This window comes from Apteryx mantelli, chromosome 1, assembly GCF_036417845.1.
Source record: "Apteryx mantelli isolate bAptMan1 chromosome 1, bAptMan1.hap1, whole genome shotgun sequence".
Classification (NCBI taxonomy): Eukaryota; Metazoa; Chordata; class Aves; order Apterygiformes; family Apterygidae; genus Apteryx; species Apteryx mantelli.
The window spans coordinates 45,804,322-45,821,927 of NC_089978.1; the positions used below are offsets into that span (position 1 = coordinate 45,804,322).

Below are 17,606 nucleotides of genomic sequence, written 5' to 3' on the forward strand. Positions count from 1 at the left end.
GGAGACAGTCATATTAAAAAATGACACTTGACCAAGAAAATTATAAAACTGTGTTAAATACATCAAGTTCCAGCTTCTTCCTGTATTTTAGAGACTCCCCAAATATACTATAATGAAATCATGGACCAAACTTTGGAATATACAAATCTGAAGTAATCTTTTATTGAATGCGTTACGTAGCACTGGTAGCAGATCATATATAAATGAAGAGCCAAAATCATTTACACTTCATTGATCATGTTATCCAAGGACAATAAATAGTCTAATTCTACAGGAAAGGAGATAGGCATCTTGATGGCATTCAAGAACCTAATGTCATAGAACAATAGTTAGAGATGTGTTGAAACTGAGCTTTGTACCAAATCTTGCTATGCATACTCTTACAAGTACCATTTTACTATATCGCTATAGCAATATATGACTGATATAATACTCCAAATTTAGCAGCCTAGGTTCATTTTTACTGGCAGTGTTAATTAAAACAATGTTCTGTACTTGATGTTTAAAATGGCAATGCACTGTTCGTTTGGTAAAAGATTAGTTTCTCAAGTGATTGCATATCAAATTGTTCTGGCTAAACATCCCAAGTAGAAAGAAAGATTTTGGTTGCAAAAATCTCAAGTTTATAATAAGAAAAACTCCAGATGCAGGTTCATGATTATCTTGCTGTTTTTCTACTGAAAAACCTTGCCTGAAATCTGAGTTACAAGAGAATCTCAGTATTTCCTACAATTGACAGGTTTCCATTTTGCATAATTTAATTTTGTGAAACAATCAATGTACTCTGCAAAAACTATCTTGTAAATAACTTTTTCATTTCAATTACAAACAACAGTAAGCTGGAATTCAGGAAGCTGTAATAATGACTGGTGAGCACTTCCATTACTGGGTCCAAACTTAGTCACAGGTAACTTTGCCTTTAAGACTGAGATTTTAATTGTTTTATTTGTATCAACAGTTTAGGGTTTGGTGGGGGTTACATGCAGTTTTTGCTTTAGGAAGTTTGGGAGGGGTTCTTTTGCATGTATCATATCTGTATCATAGGATATACTGATGATAAAATATCTTCTTTTGAAAAGTTTGGTTTTTTGTTTGTTTGTCTTGGCCAAGACTTTTTATATGTTTTTGTGATTAGAAACAAGAAACTGGAATTTGGATGAAGAAGAATCCCGCAGTCAGAGAGATGTTTTTTTGCTGATCACATTAAATCTATCCTGATTTAGCCAAGCTATAAATATCTGAAAACTACCAGACATTATTAGTGGCCTACTACTCTCATCTTTGAATAGTTCATCTGCACAGAATATGATCCTTCAAGGGGGATCCTACAGAATTGACACAGATATATCATTCATATGGGAGAATTCACAAATCACTACCGTTACACCCTTAGCCTTCAGAATGCAAAATTAGTCTGCAATCCAGGAAGAAATCAAGATTACTTGCCTCATTTTCCACTAAAAAAGTCATAAATCTGTACACATCACAACCTAATACTGAATGAGTAGTTATAAGATGCAAGTAAAATAGAGGATTCACTACAGCACAACCTATGTTGTAAAATAACTTCACTCCTCAGTTCATTCTTGGGTCTAGGTACTGACTATGCACACTGCCTAAGTGTTTATTCCCAGAGTTTGTTTTTGAAGTGAACCAACTTTTTCCTCCTAAATCAAGAGCAGGAACCATTTCTGGAAACAGTTCAGTCCAGGGACTCTCCTCAATAGGCGGTGGGCAAACCTGCATGAGGTTTGACTTTTTTCTGACTTACATGGTCCTCCAATGGTATACTAGCAGGCTTTGAATCTTCAGGCACCCACTTATGTCCTTACTGAGATTCATGCAACACATACTAAAAATACAACTCTTGTAGACTAAGACACACTCTCATATGAGATTCTCTGTAAAAAAATAATAGCAATATCTTGGGAAACCATATGGAATGCAGAAGTGGTCCGAGGTCACAAGCTATCTACTGTGGGCATGACCAGTGTACTTCAGAAGTGGCTAAAGAAGAAGCTTCAGAAGAAGCCTGAGCAATACTGACGCAAGTCACTCAGTACCATTTGAGTTGGGGTACAGTGATCGTTCTCTGGTTTAGAAGCATCTGGCAATTCAATAATAGCCATGAGTCTGAGTAATGTGGTGCCCATCCATTTAACACCATGACAGTAGTTATATTATGAAACTAAAGGTCCAGTTTTCACACTCTGGAGACAAACCCTTCTTTGTCTCAGTTTTTACTGGTAAGATTTGCCTTTAGGAATATCTGGCCCCTGAGACCAGTGGAAAAGTCTGGAGCAAGGAAGATTTACCCTCAGTAGAGGAGGAACAGGTTAGAGAACATTTAAACAAATTGGACATGCACAAGTCCATGGGGCCTGATGGGATGGACCCATGAGTGCTGAGGGAGCTGGCTGATGTCAGTCCAAGGCCAATTTTGATTATATTTGAAAGGTCATAGCAATCGGGGATGGTTCCTGAGGACTGGAAAAAGGCAAATGTCACTCCTGTCTTCAAGAAGGGCAAGAAGTAGGATCTGGGCAACTACAGACTCATCAGCCTCACCTTGATCCCTGGGTAGGCAATGCAGCAAATCCTCCTAGAAATTATTTCCAAACATATGAAGGACAAGAAGGCGACTGAGAGTAGTCAGCATGAACTTATGAAGGGGAAATCTTGCCTGACAAACCTGATAGTCTTCTACGCCTATCTAGTTGAAATGACTAGCTTGATGGTGAAGAGAAGAGCAGAGGATATTGCTTATCTTGACTTTAGCAAGGCTTTTGACACTGTCTCCCATAACATCCTCATCAACAAGCTGATGGAATACAGAGTAGATAAATATGTGGTGAGGTAGACTGAAAACAGGCTGAACTGCCAGGCTCAAAGGGCTGTGACCAGCAGCACAAAGTCTCTGTAGAGGCCTGTCACTAGTGGGGTCCCCTAGGGATCAATAATGGGTCCAATGCTGTTTAGCATATTCATTAATGACCTGGATGATGGGACTGAGTTCACTCTCAGCCAGTTTTTGAACAATACAAAGCTGTGAGGTTGATACACTAGATGATGGATTTGCTGCCATTTAGAAGGAACTTGACAGGCTGGAGAAAGAGACCAACAAGAATCTTATGAGGTTCAGCAAAGGGAAATGCAAAGTCTTGCACCTAGAGAGGAATAACCCCATGCCCACACTGGGGGCTACCCAGCTGGAAAGTGGTGTGGCAGAAAAGGACCTTTGGGTCCTAGTGGCCACCAAGTTGAACATGATGCATCATTGTGCCCCTCTGGCAAAGCAGACCATCAGCCTCCTGGGCTGCATTAGGAAGAGTGTTGCCAGCAGGTCGAGCGAGATGATCCTTCCCCTCTACTTAGCACTGGTGAGACTACAGCTGTAGCGCTGGGTCCAGTTCAGTGCTCCCCAGTAAACGAGAGATATGGACATGCTGGAGTGAGTGCAGAGAACAGCCATAAGATGATGAAGGGACTGGAGCATCTCTCATATAAGGGGAGGCTGAAAGAGGTGGCACTGTTTAGCCTGGAGAAGGCTCAGGGGGATCTTGTCAACATGTAAAAATACTTGATGGGAGGCTGTAAAGAGGATAGGGCCAGACTCTTCTCCGTGGGTGCCCAATAACAGGAGAAGAGGCAATGGGCACAAACTGAAATACAGGAAATTCAACCGAAACATCTGAAAAAAGGGTGGGTGGGGGAGGGTGTCTAACACTGGAACCGTTTTCGCAGGCAGGTTGTGGAGTCTCCATTCTTGGAGTTATTCAAAACCAGCTGGAGACGGTCCTGAGACAGCTGCTCTAGCTGACCGTGCTTTGAGCAGGGTGTCTGGACTAGACAATCTCCAGATCTCCCTTCCTACCTCAACTATTTTGTGATTCTGTGACTAAAATAACAGAATTTCTAGAGGTTTTATGTCACTGAAAAACTTGAAAACTTTATCAATTTTTATTTTTAAAGGACATCAGTGTTGCAAAGTTAAAACATCAAATTGGGAATCTGAACCTATTTAGGAACAGCCTATACAATAATATGTTACTTTGAAAGAACACTTTTCCCCTTCAGTATATAGAAATGACAGCAAAAGAGACAGTACAGCAAAGGAGAACATTTTCTGTTGTGTTAATGATATTGGACTGCAAGCCAGGAAAGATAGACTGAGATAGAACAAAGAATGCTGACTTTTCAAGTGATTTTGGAAAAGCTTCCATAAAGAATACATGCAAGCCTATGCTAAGATTTTTATGGGAAGCTCTGATTCTGGAATCTTTTAACCTTTAGTGTGTGACTACACAACTTTAATGTTCATGCTACATTTTTATATATGTGTATATATATTTTAAGATGTGTGTGTGTGTTTATATATTGTGTCATATGGTGTAGTACTGCAAAATGTACAAGTTCTTATTGATTAAAAATTTTTAATAAAAAGTTACATTTATGCAAGTAATTCTTGGTTTAAAAACAATTTTATTAATGAATACAGCTATGTCTACACAGTTTATTGCAAGCAAAGATATTCGAAGCCTTCTCCTGCTGAGGAATGGCTAGAAGCAAAATAGTTATGTGTCAGAAGCAAATGTGGTTAAATAGCTTTAGATCCAGAGATGGTATATAATCTACCTGGTTGGAGATCTTCCATACATCTGTCTATGAAAAAAACATGTAGTCATATCCTGTTTTCTTACAAAGAGCTTCAGAAACCATTGACTGCTCACAGGAGTCCAGTTCTTTGATTACTGGAACCCTGTAGTAAATTCTTACATTTATGTGACTTAATATTTTCTGTTCATATACCATAGTAAATATCATTTTACCATAACACTTTATTTAAAATGAAGGTTGAGGAGTAAAACCTTGAAAGTCAGAAAAGAATGAATTTGCATATGCCTGAGATTATATAGCTAAGCACTGATGCTCCCACTCTGTCTTGTATTCTTACTGTAATAGGTGCTGAAATGGAATCGTTTAATTTTGGCAGATTTATAAGATTTGTGGCTAAACAGAAAATCAACTTTATTATTAACTAGTGAACTTAAGGGACTCATTGGAACTTAAACCACTAAGCTAAGGATTGCTTTTCAGCTAATTACCAAAACTCTCTTGTGAGGAAAGTAGAAAAGAGTAGCTATCCATTCAACAGGATGATAATATTGCAAAATCATGACAACGTTTTCAGAAAAGCGTAGGTGGTCTGAATTAAACATTAATTAAAAAAAACCAACAACTATGAAATGGTATATTTACAGAGTTTAGTCAGTATATCTTCCCGTGATACTTCAATAAGTGAACATGATAGAAGCTTTCACACTAATTATGACTACTTCCTTAATGAAGTACAAAAATGCTTGTGTAATCTGATTCAGTTTATTGAATTAGGTTACAGTTTATCAATCTAAAAGTAGGATTTTGTTGCTTACTTTTACAATATGTTAGCTCATTCTGAACAGATAAACAGCATATCATACTATAACATCAGCTGAAAGCGGTATACAGGTTAAAGATGATGAAATACCAATAAGCACACACTGTTATAACATGGCATACATTTTTAAAAGAAGTAAGTTATAGTCACACAACTTTATTAATGTATATATTTTTAACCAATACAGGGTCTCAAAATTTGTGCACTACATAAAATAAATAACTGAATAATAGGTTTGCATCTCAAACTTAGTATATAACTCAAAATTTTAATTTCTAGACCCTGAAATACTCTTATAACTCGACTCAGTTCATTTAGATAAGTTAAATACTTTCTTAAGACTTTACAGGAATGAGACTGCCAGGAGAAAATTCTTCCAACTACAGATTTTGTTTCTTGGTAATATCTAATATGATGGGGGTATAATAACAATGATTATTATATTTTAACCATTCTCTTTCACTTCTGCCTAATACAATATCAAATAACCGTAAATCAATGAAAATGAAATTATTTCATTATGAGATTAATCTTTCTTTAAACACCAAATAATTCCAGCTTCTATTTCAGAAGAAACATTGCCACACTTTATCAACAGCTGCATCTGTGAACTCCATTTGTCCTCCATGCTGAAATAATCTATACAAAACCTTTCAACTCTCTCTCTACCCTAATCCTCCCAGAAAAACGCTTCTTGGCTCAGAGAGTTTTGCACAGGATGGAAGTTGGAATATATTTTTATTGATTCAGGCCACAGTGCAAGAGAGAAAATAAGGATGAGATTAGAAACGACATCTTCAAATTATCACTTAAAAGGAGAAAAAACAGAAAGAACAGAACAAGGGTGTTTAATACAGGAAACTAGTTATAATTCAAACGTGAATTTTTCAGAGGAGCCTTTACACTGAAAAAAAGGTTTGGGTATAAGATGTGGAATAGGTGGAGAAAGAAGTGCCTACTATTTAAGCAAATCTGTCCAAGATGATAATAACAACAACGACAATAATAACCAGTGAGATTAACTTAATATAAGATTAACTTAATGTAATAAAATTAAACAGGCAAAGTGCTTTGAAATCACTGGACAAAGTAAAAACTATGTATATGAAAAGTAGTATTCTTATCACGCCCTTAATTAGTTATTTCCAAAAGCACTTTATATTCACTTTTCATCTCTGGGAGAAAAATGAAGTTCCTGAAATAAGTATGAGACTTTTGTAGTTACTTTTTTCAGCACCCTAGATTACACACCCATTAGGCCACGTTGCAGAAGAATCAAGTTAGAAGCTTTACAAAACAGTTTCAAAACCTAAAATACCTGCTTAAGAATAATGATAAAAATTCTTAATTGAAAAGTGAAAAGAATTGCTTTCAAAGTTCATACAAAATATTGGAAATATTTTATATGCTATATAATAACTACAGACATAAAAAATGCAGAGCACAATGTGTAACACACACTATACTCAGAAAGTACAACAATGCTTTTCTGATTACTTACAATTATCTGCCATTCCAAGTTTAGAGAGCTTTTGAAGTCTACAAAGCACGTTAGCCAAAAAAAAAAGATCTGCAGCAGATATAGCCATAGAGAGATGAGGATCTAATTTAACTGTGATGAGCAATCAAGCCTTGGAAGGGCTTGAAGGTGTTATCCAGACAAGCCTGAAAAGTCAGTATACTTAGCTGAATCTGCACGAAATTCCTCTTTCTTCTGCTGTTTACATCTCTAGCTTCATTTGTTAACACCAGCAGTTTTTAATTCAAGAAACTCTTCATTTTCTCCTGTTACTCATCTCTCATTTTGTCACACCTTCAAATGTCCTACAATTAATCTAATAAGCATGAGACTATCACTTGTCAGCTGGTCAGTCTGTTCCCAAAGTTGGGAACATTCTATAAATTGACCCTAATGAAAAACAGTCATGAGATCAGCAATTGCACATAACCTTTATGATCTCGTGAAAAAATGGGCAGAGTATCACCCAAAAGGTGATTCTGCCTTCTTCAACTTATGCTCCCAAGCAGACTTTGGCATATTATTGCTTTTATTTCCTTTTCTTCTCCTTCTCTTACTACACTGAGACTGCGCTAGCCTCCAAGAGACAATGGAACATTCTCTGAATGGAACCTCAGGGTGAACCAGGAGCTGAATATATTTTCAAGGGATCCTTGAGTTGCGCTTCTACAAAAATTATACACAGTTATGAAGTCTCCATGAGCAAATCTCAGTATACAGTTCTGTAGCAATACTATCTGCATATGGAAGCAGCACGTGCGAAAACAGCAACCTCCTTCTGAAACTAGGATTTTCACATTTAGATGTATACTATCTCTGTATTATGCAGCAGATTTTGTTTCTTGGTAATATGAAAATTTGCAAGTAAAATTCATACATTAAATCATAGCCCTGTGTATCCTAGATATACCTAGTATCTTCAGATCCCTGTTACTGTAAGAACATGTAATAGCACATAATTGTTTGTGTGATTACCTATAGTCTTCTGTAGGCAGGAAGGAAACTTAGTGATTGTACTAAGATTATTAAATCAGGCAAAAAACTGAAAAAGGAGAATTTGTTAGGGAAAAAAGAGAGAGAAGAAAAAAAAAACACTTAGTGTTTTGATATTCTTCTGCTTATAGCTGGGTCCTAAAAGGATTCAAACTTATTAAAATTTCCAAACAAGGAGTGATCTTAGGGTCACTAAGATAATCAAGGGATTGCTCAAGATCTCCCTTGTTTAGTCTGGAGAAGAGAAGGCTCAAAGGGATCTTATCAATGTATATAAAAATCTGATAGGGGGAGAAAAGAAGACAGAGCCAGACTCTTCTCAGTGGTGCCCAGTGACAGGACAAGAGGAAATGAGCAGAAACTGAAACACAGGAGGCTGTGGAGTCCCCATCCTTGGATTTGTTCAAAACCATCTGGACACAGTTCTGAGAAACCTGCTTTAGCTGACTCTGCTTTGAGCAGGGGGTTTGGACTACCTGATCCCAACATGCAAGCCATGTAATGTGAAACCGGTTCAAATTTAATAGCTATTTCATTTAAACCTTTCCTCTTTTGCCAGAGACCTTCAAAGCATTACCATCCCAACAATATTCTATGAGTTACAATCTTATATATACCTATTGTCTTTCCTTCTGAATTACTTTCTTTTTTTTAAATTTTTTTTATTTATCACCATTTTGAAAGGTTCCTACATTTGTTTTTGTGGGCTGATATTCTAAGAAATTGGATCTGTGGTTTTTGTACTGTATATTTATGATTAATTTATAACCAGCTTTAAAGGACTAGAGAGGAATTGGATACTTTAGGCATTAGTTTTGTTTTTAAGCTGTTCCTTATAATAAAAAAATTGCAAAAAAACCCAAAAGATATTATATCGTGAGGGGATCTGATCCTATATATCATCTGTAACACAAAACCCCCAAATGATTCTTTTGTCAAGGTGAGTTTTTTTCTGTCTTCCTCTTTTTTGCGTGCTTATTTCTCTCTGACTTCTTTCATGTCATCTCCTTTCTACTTTTCACCTGCATTTTTTTCTTTGATATTTTCCTGTCTTATTTCCCCCAAACAAGTTCTGTTTGCATCTGCACTTTTTGATCTCTTCCTCACAAACACCAGTGCTTGTTCCCTGTAAAAACTTCCATTCTTTCCCTACATAGACCCTGTCTCCTATTCTCATGTTCTGTTCCCCTCTGCACCAAATGTATTTATTAGATTTTATCCCATAATTCCTTTCTTGCAAGATTTTTTTAATTCTGATTCTTTTTTTTGCTGGTCACACCTGTCCAGACTATCACTGTGAGCCCTGCTTGCCTGACACTCTCCCTGCATGCACACCTACACTTTTAAACCCATCCCTCCTTCCCTCTTACTTTGTAACTCCATTACCACCTTAGCTGTCTGACTTTTCTTCATTTTGTCCCTGCTCTTGATCTTTAGCCTTTTGAAAAACATTAAGTCCCCAATAAAACTGTTCTGATTATGTCTGTATCACTATGTAAAACAGTTCTCTGGCCCTAGAGCCAAGAGAGGTGGCTCCCTTGTGTCCACAGAGCCAAACTCTCTTCCCTTCCTCCCTCCTCCAGACACTTGCATCCAAACCGCCAGAAGTCTCTGGCATGAGATATTCCCTGAACTGTGCATCATTTTGGAGGCATTAGTCAGCTATGACCACATCCATGCCAAGGATCACGCTCATACTCAAGCAGAAGTGGGCAAGTACTTGAACATCCACCCTGACCGCTATCTCCAAGACTCAGCAACCCTGTCCTCCATATGGAAGTGTCTGGATTATTATCTTTCTTTGCCTTAAGAGAACATCAGTGCTAGAGACTCAGCTGTGCAAACAAGTGGGGAACAACTGGGGAAGAAGCTCAGATCAGCTTTGCTGTAAGAAACAGGAGATTTTAAATAGTTTGTAACATGAAGAGCTAGAATGTGGCACCAGAGTCAACAGCTTGACTGTTGGGTGCCTCCATCTTCAGGTGGCTGTATTTACCGCCTTTTTGCAACATAGTCCCTCATAATTTAAGTGAGACTATGTCTAGGAGTAAGTCACTGCTGGACAATATTATAGTAACTTTCAAAAGAAAATAGCAGTTTGAGAAACAGATTGTTACTAGACTTCACATGAGTGTAAGGCCTCAGGAGACATATCAAAAAAAGAATTTGAGGATGAAAAATTAAGAAAGACGTGTGTGTAACATAGAGTTATTTTAACTAACTCAGTTTCTTCAGGCAACTGTACTCATGACGACATTATCTAATCAAAAAAGGAGCGAAAAAACAGAAGATATCTGATCTTTTAAAAATGAATATGGAGGTCATTTTCTAATGATAGATAAGGCAATTCATGCTCTGAAAGGTTTTTGTTTATAAAGAACAAGTAAAGAGAAAAAAATGTAAAGGATTACCATTTGCTCAGTTATTTATATTTTAACATACTGAGCTGCCAAAATTTCCATTATGTACAATATGTTCATGTAGCAATCACGTACCCCCCATTCCAGAACTCATTTGTGGTATGAGGGTGTTTCTGTTTAGACTGCTAATTTATTAACAAAGTGGGTATCAGTCAACTATGCAAAAGATCGCAAATGTCAGGCTAACGCGTTTCCAGCAATCTTACCTGTTGGCGGGATGATTCCAGGAGACATGAGGCCTGGGACAGAATGTGGCATGATGTGCGAATTCTCTGGGGAGGTGACACTTTGAGTCCTCTTAGGAGGCCTTCCAGGTCTAGAACTGAAACAAACAAAAAATTTTTACAATTAAGCTGTTGTCTTACACATCATTTCAAAGTTGTTTCAAGTGGTAACATGGACTGTAAATAAATTTGTTTCAAGGACGGTTGCTTTTGCAGTTAGATGTAATAGACTTCCATCACTAATTAGATTACATGCTGAATTCATTTTCTTCATTGAAGATCAGCCACTCTTGATGCATAATTCATAGCCTGCACCTCGTTACCTGCTTCTTCATATTAATATCTATACACAGTTTGAATTGCCTCGTTTGCATATGCTAAAGTTCTGCATGCAGCCTTCAGCACGAAAATTATGCACTAACTTGTAATAATTATTACAGTCAGCCTGCTATTGATTTATGAGACTTTTAAAAACCAAATATGTGTAGTACTTGTAATGAATGATATTTTAAGGTTCTTCAGGAAATTAAAAGGCAATGGCTGCCTAAGGAAATGTTCTGCTTGTTTGATTTAATACTACAGTTAGCTGGGAGGTGGAATGAAAGAGTGATTCAGACCTATAGCACATTTTTCGATGATATGTTTTATTACTTCGCACTGCTAGCCTGATATCTAGATGATAAATGACAATACATATCTAATGTGTGAAAAGGTCTTGCAATTTCTTTATTTTTTGTCATTTAAAAGATAAGTCAAGTTATCATTTAACCCTTATTCTATTTAAAGTGAAAATCTCACTAAGTCACCTTACTTTAAATATACTACTTTATGTCAGAAAGGACTCAGAATTATTTGTAAGATATTGTCGAGCAACTGCCATCGCAGCAGCTTACATCTGCCCAGTAAGGATAATTAAAGGGCTTCAGGTTTAAACACTCCTTGTCTGTTAAATGCTCACATACACAACTTTCCATCTCCTGGACTGTGTACGTAGCATACAAATTAGATACAGATTACAATGAAAATACTTATTACCCACTAAATGCAAACATGTATCTGCTACATATAATGCATATACAAAGGTTCGTATTCCTATGTACGGATCCTAACATGGTATTATCACAATATCCCAATAACTGCTTATTTAGGGGGCATTTTGGAATGATTTCTCAGAAAAAGGTGATGCGCAGTTCTAACACTGCAGTGTTAACCTATGCTTTGCCAAACTTTTGGGTTTCTTCATTAATTTCCAAATAAGAAAGAAGAAAAGGTGGCTATCAATGGTTTTGCTCCTTAAGTCCTTAGACTAACAAAACTCTCATTAAGTATAACAGGATTTTTACCTATGCTGGGATTGCAGAAGGAGGCAGATAATAAAATGATTACTTTTTCTGTACATATATTCAGAAATAGGGTGAGGGGTTTTTTTCAACTTCTACAACCTATCTTTAATAAACCAAAAACAATCAAACTACAGGACATTTTCTTGGAATTTAATGACTCAAGGCATTGAGTCATTAACCTTAACTGATCATTAATTCCTAACTTAATGTCCTGAGCTGAGGTCATTAATAATATTATAAGCTTGATAATTTTTTGATTGGTTTGGGATTTTTGGCTTTCTTTAATACAAACAAAATCCTCATGTGTTGGTGAACACAAGTAAAGCACTTGTAGAAAAACAATATCATCTGATTCTAGCTCATACTGAGACATCACAGGACCAAATCAAATGTCTTCCCCTTTTCTTTAAAATTTCCTTTGTGATTTACAATAAAAATAAGCATACCATGAATACACATAAAACTGATAAAAATTATGCACAAAATAATCTGATTTAAATGGAGTGCTTCTAATATATTCACCCACCAAAAAATCCCACTGTGTAAGAAAACTTTAATGGCTTTATTTAAATACCTATGATGATGCACTGTTCTCAAATCACAGCAGTGACATGAGTAGGAAAGGGTGTGACAACAGCATAAAAAGCATAAGCAGGGTGCTATATCATAATGCACAACATACCAGTGGCTTACAAGTCTTTAAAAACCAACAAGTTCACTCCTGCAAAGATTCACTTTAATGCATTAATGCTTACTACCAAATATAGTCGTGGCAAAGTCAGAATGCTTTTGTCTCAGGATGCAGGTTTGGTGGATGTGCACAAACAGAACAAAACCAAAAGCCGAAGAGACAACACCATGGACTGAATCAGTCAAAAAAGGTCAAGCAACAAATTATAGGTAAGGGATACTGCAATACCTAAGGCACAACTCCTCCATTGGTCTCCTTCTACAACTAAGTTGATTGTGCTGCTCTGTACAAAAGGACTGTGGCAGTCAAAGCCATAAATGAGCCCAGTAATACAATTTTACTGAGTAAGTGCTTTCATAAAGAAGTTCTAAACTCCCAAATCGAATCTAAGTAACAATATTTAAATGAAATTTCTGAGAAGTAAAGTCCTTTTATCCTGATATCATTTTTAAGCAACAAAGCACCAAATCAAACTTACTATAAAAAAGCTTTTATCTATTTAAGGAATGATTGTTACTTATGAAAAGGCAGAAAACCAAATGCAAGAATTATTTTTTGAAATCTGGAAGACCTAATTTAGGGTTACAGCAGACTACGCAATAAACAGTTAAAATGAGTAAACCACTCATTGGTTAAATTAAACATACATCAATTTTCCCTAGTAACTGGTTATGTAATAATAATTGTCTTAAACTGTTATTTATACAATGTACTTGTTTCATTAATCGAATTCCTAAACTGAAATATTTCCATTTTATAAGAACCCTTTTCAAACAACAGGTGGTAAGAATTTCAAGAATTCTGTATGAATCATTACAAAAGTTGTGAAAATTTGAAACATAAAAATTATTTTTAAAAGTAATCATTCTGATTCTAGCTTGAAAACTTGCACAGTCTTGTAATTCATTATCACTTTATAGCTATATTATAAAAAACTCTTTAAAAAATTACAAGCACTGCTAGTGAGCTTAAATATCATAAGCGGAATGATAAAAATAGCCTAATGAATCATTTTTTCAGTGATTTTTCCCTAAATTTGCTCCTAGTAACAAGCTACATATTTTTACATTAGAACAAGCTCACTTTCATTCCAAGATAAGAAGCCTGATTCAAATATTCTCACTTCTACTTACTGATTTGTCTTCACTATGAAGTAATGCATTAAATAAGTATGAGCTGTGTTATGCAAAAGATATATTAAAACAGCAGAGCAATGCAAGTTATCCTTCTAGTTGACTTCATTCAGATACATAGAACTGTCATCTAAAAAATGTTGATAATACTCCTTTTGCCCACTAAAATTTCAATGTGATATTTAAGCTATTACATAAATGTAAAAAGATATTGTAAGGTTTTGTCTTACTTTTATCTGAATAAAATCATCAGAACAACAACAGTAGTTCTTCTGAACACACATCTGACTTCTCAAGGTAATGCTAAATATCCAGATGGATAAACCATTCAAAGCTGACTCATGCTGATTTTGAAGATGATGGCAGTTTAGATTTTTTAGAGATGAGATAAACAGGTCGAAGTGCCAAAGCCCAAAAAGCCAACGTAAGACTTGTGAATACCTAAGGTCAAATATAGAGAAGCCTTTTGGGACTCTACAGGAAGACGGTAGAAGAAATGGGCCTACATCTGGAAGTCATAACTGGTCTTCCTCTCTACCGTTTCACTCCTCGAGGAAAGAGGATTAAATTAGAGAGAGCAGAAATAGGATGAGTAAAAATCTCAAGGAAGCTCCAATGATTAACTGTTTTAAAAAGCTGAGGAGAAGTCAAAGGGGAAGTTACCAGTTCCTTGTTTACCTATTAAAAAGGAGATGTAATATAAATATTGTCACTATTTTTGCTTTTATAAGTATATAAGTTTGAATTTTTCCTCTCTAAAACTTTCAACATTTCATATGTGAAGTTTCTCAACATATGTTGAGGAAGAGAAAATGAGAAGCTTTCTGTAGGACTGCAGATCACTCAGTACCCAGTTTTTAAAGTGAAGGGTCTACATACTTTTAGCTACCTTAAAACTTATGCACCTTATATAGGCTCACCTAGGCTTTGTATCAGAATTTCCAGATTTTTTGAGGGTTTCAGAAACATTCCCACAGAAAAGTGAGCTTTATGTTTGTATATGATCATCACAATTTACAATTACAATATACCGTTATGTGACAGAGGAACTAAAGGTTTGGATTGTTGAATCTCTCAAAAAGGGCAAGAAGGATTTTCTTCATTTACATCAGCTAACTACATATTCAAGCCACTTTCAAGAAACACTGAATAAACACATCAATTTTTTGTCAGATTTGTATTTTATCCCTTTAACTTTCACAAATGTTTCAATCCATACTATGGCACTAGTATTTTCATCTATGAAGGAGAGGGTCTATCTGTCTCCTTTACTGTGACTGGCATATAAGGCAAAAACCACAAGAAGGAGCTGAAGGTAGCTTGTCCTAAAATACTGCAGGTTCTCTGAAGGGAGAATAGTTGCTTTTTGTTCTTCTGATCAAGATACATTAGTTCTACATCATTCCTGTCTTACTGAATCTACACAACAACAGATGGCTGAATTAAAGAATAAAAATAGAAGAATCAGTGGTTATTATCAGAGTAAATGTTGTGCTTTGATTATACTTTCAAAATTTTATACCGCTTCATTTGTATTGTCGAACTATGAGCTTGCTCTTAGAAATCTTTTGATAGTGCAAAACAATTAAAAGCAGACATAATCAGCAGAAGATCTTGTCCCTTACAATCATGTGGAACAAGGTGAAGAGAAAATAGGTTTGGGTTTATCTGCGCTCTTTAAAATAAGCGGACTTTTCATTCTGCTCTTTTCACTGTCTGCCAACAGGCAGCAACTGGCTTTAAAATTTAAGGTTCTTATTCTGGAAAACCTTAGACACACAGACCTCCCACTGATTTCTATTAGACTTCTGAGCACAAAGGAAGGTGTTGGTTCCAAAACAGCTTAAATTCTTCAGGAGTAGTATATACGTTTCAGAATATGTTACTAGCATTTTATATATTACTATATGGCAAAACATATAGCATAAAATGAAAGGAGTATGCAACACAGCTGAGACAACACAGTGATTAGATCTTTGTTTTCACAGTGCCCTGACTTTGAGAAGGAATTGTGCAAAATTAACTCTACATGAACAACGTTTCATTCTTTAAAACTATTTTTATTCAATACACGAGATGTCCCTAAAAAGAATAGCTCTGACCAGCTCTAAGAAAGTAAACTCCCTTTCTATCCAAAACTATTTGCAGGGCTAGTTTTCTATGTTTAGGGTCACACCTTTAATTTTAACCTTGCTGTGAGCTAACTTAGTGCACAAAATATTGGAGGGGGTGCGGAAGGAGAGCTATACTCAGGAAGTGATACGTAGCAAACGTGTAACAGGCATTTGGCATATTTATCTAATCTCTTTTTGATGTTCTTAGAACTGCTTAGAACAGCGTTGAATATCAATATCAATTTTAGCTACATCAGCATTTATGCATCTCATTTAGGTACATATTGAAAATCTAGCCTTTATTTTTCAGTTGTTCTGTCTCCCCTCAGTGCTTCAGAGCCAGCAGACTGACACAAAGCTTTGGACTTCAAAGCAGTAGGTTGAATGAAATTTAGGTGAACAGCCACTGGAAATGGTTATTATGGGTTGGCAATACAGTGGTTGCTGCAAAAGGACTGAGGATGTCTCAGCCTGCTACCCTGAGACTACCTGCTGACCTGACGCAAGGACGGGAATAACCAAATACATGTCAGGAGACTTCCTCTACCATACGTGGCCCTTCCATTTTTGGGATAGCTTCCCGCTGCTCTGTGTCATACATGCAGCTTTCACACTAATAAGGCTTGAGCCAAGGGTGTGTCAATACTGAAAAATAAGGTCTAGGAAGACTGACTAAACCTTTTGTGTAATTTAATTCCTTTTGCTGGAAAAGACTTGCTTGCCAAGGTAACCTTCATAAATATTTCTAATGCACCAAACCAGCATTTTAAAGGCAAAAAATGACAACATACATTGATGTACACTTTATACTTCACTATTTTAAATGTTTCCCCTTCTATTCCCATTCAAGAACAATGCAAAAGAATGTAATTCTAGCATCGAGCATATATCTATTTTGGCAGTTAGTAAAACAAACATTAGAAAACACATCATGTCCTTTTTACTTGCAGCAGTAGTATAAAACAATAAAATTCACAGTGCAATTACCTTAAATTTGTTTTTCTTCTCACAGTTAAACAGAAAATGTTCTCACGCAATAATTAGTGCTGAACTCACGATATATTAGGAAGATTTATTAAGACAGCAAACAATGCTGAAAAAATAAATACTGAGTTCTGTTTAAAAATCTTCACAAAGAATTATACCAAGGGTCTTGAAAAGAGTTAGACTGTTCTATAAGTAGTAGAGAAAGCAAACTGATGAAATGTTATTACATTTCAGTGACAGTACACTGTACTGCTATTTTTGAACCAAAATGATCAAAAATAGATATTTGGCCAGAACTGTAGGGCCAATTTGTCAATAGGACAAATTATTAAGCCAAACAAGAAAATATATTGCATTCTGTATCCTATTTCAAAGGCATTTGTTGCAGTAACACGAGCTGTGTTTAGTTCTAGAATACTATGCTTTTGGTAGCTAGAGAAGACCTTGTTGCATTATTTCTTTTCCTAACTGACAAATCCCATAAATATCATGACATTTCCATCTTCCTAAATATTACAGCCCAAACACTCTGCATTTCATCAAGATGAAGAATATTCTTGCTACTCAAGAGTACAAGAATATATATTACAGCAGCATCTTTCAGCTCTCACTTGACTCTAGAAGTCCCACAATAAACACAATGAAAGGATCTGAGAAAAAGATGCTGCTTTACTGACCATACAACTCGAATATATGAATGACCCAAAGGGCAAGAAAGGAAATAAAACCATTTAGAAATCTGAGT

The 17,606-nt window shown here is 36.0% G+C and overlaps 1 protein-coding gene across 3 annotated transcripts in view; it reads right to left on the bottom strand.

The window, feature by feature from the left end:
- Positions 1-17,606, bottom strand: part of DACH1 (dachshund family transcription factor 1) — a 363,667-nt gene that overhangs the window by 199,710 nt on the left and 146,351 nt on the right. For all 3 annotated transcript variants that reach the window (XM_067292635.1, XM_067292618.1, XM_067292628.1), the window contains exon 2: positions 10,576-10,691. In XM_067292635.1, coding sequence (XP_067148736.1) covers positions 10,576-10,691 — 116 coding nt within the window. The remainder of the gene's footprint in view (positions 1-10,575; positions 10,692-17,606) is intronic.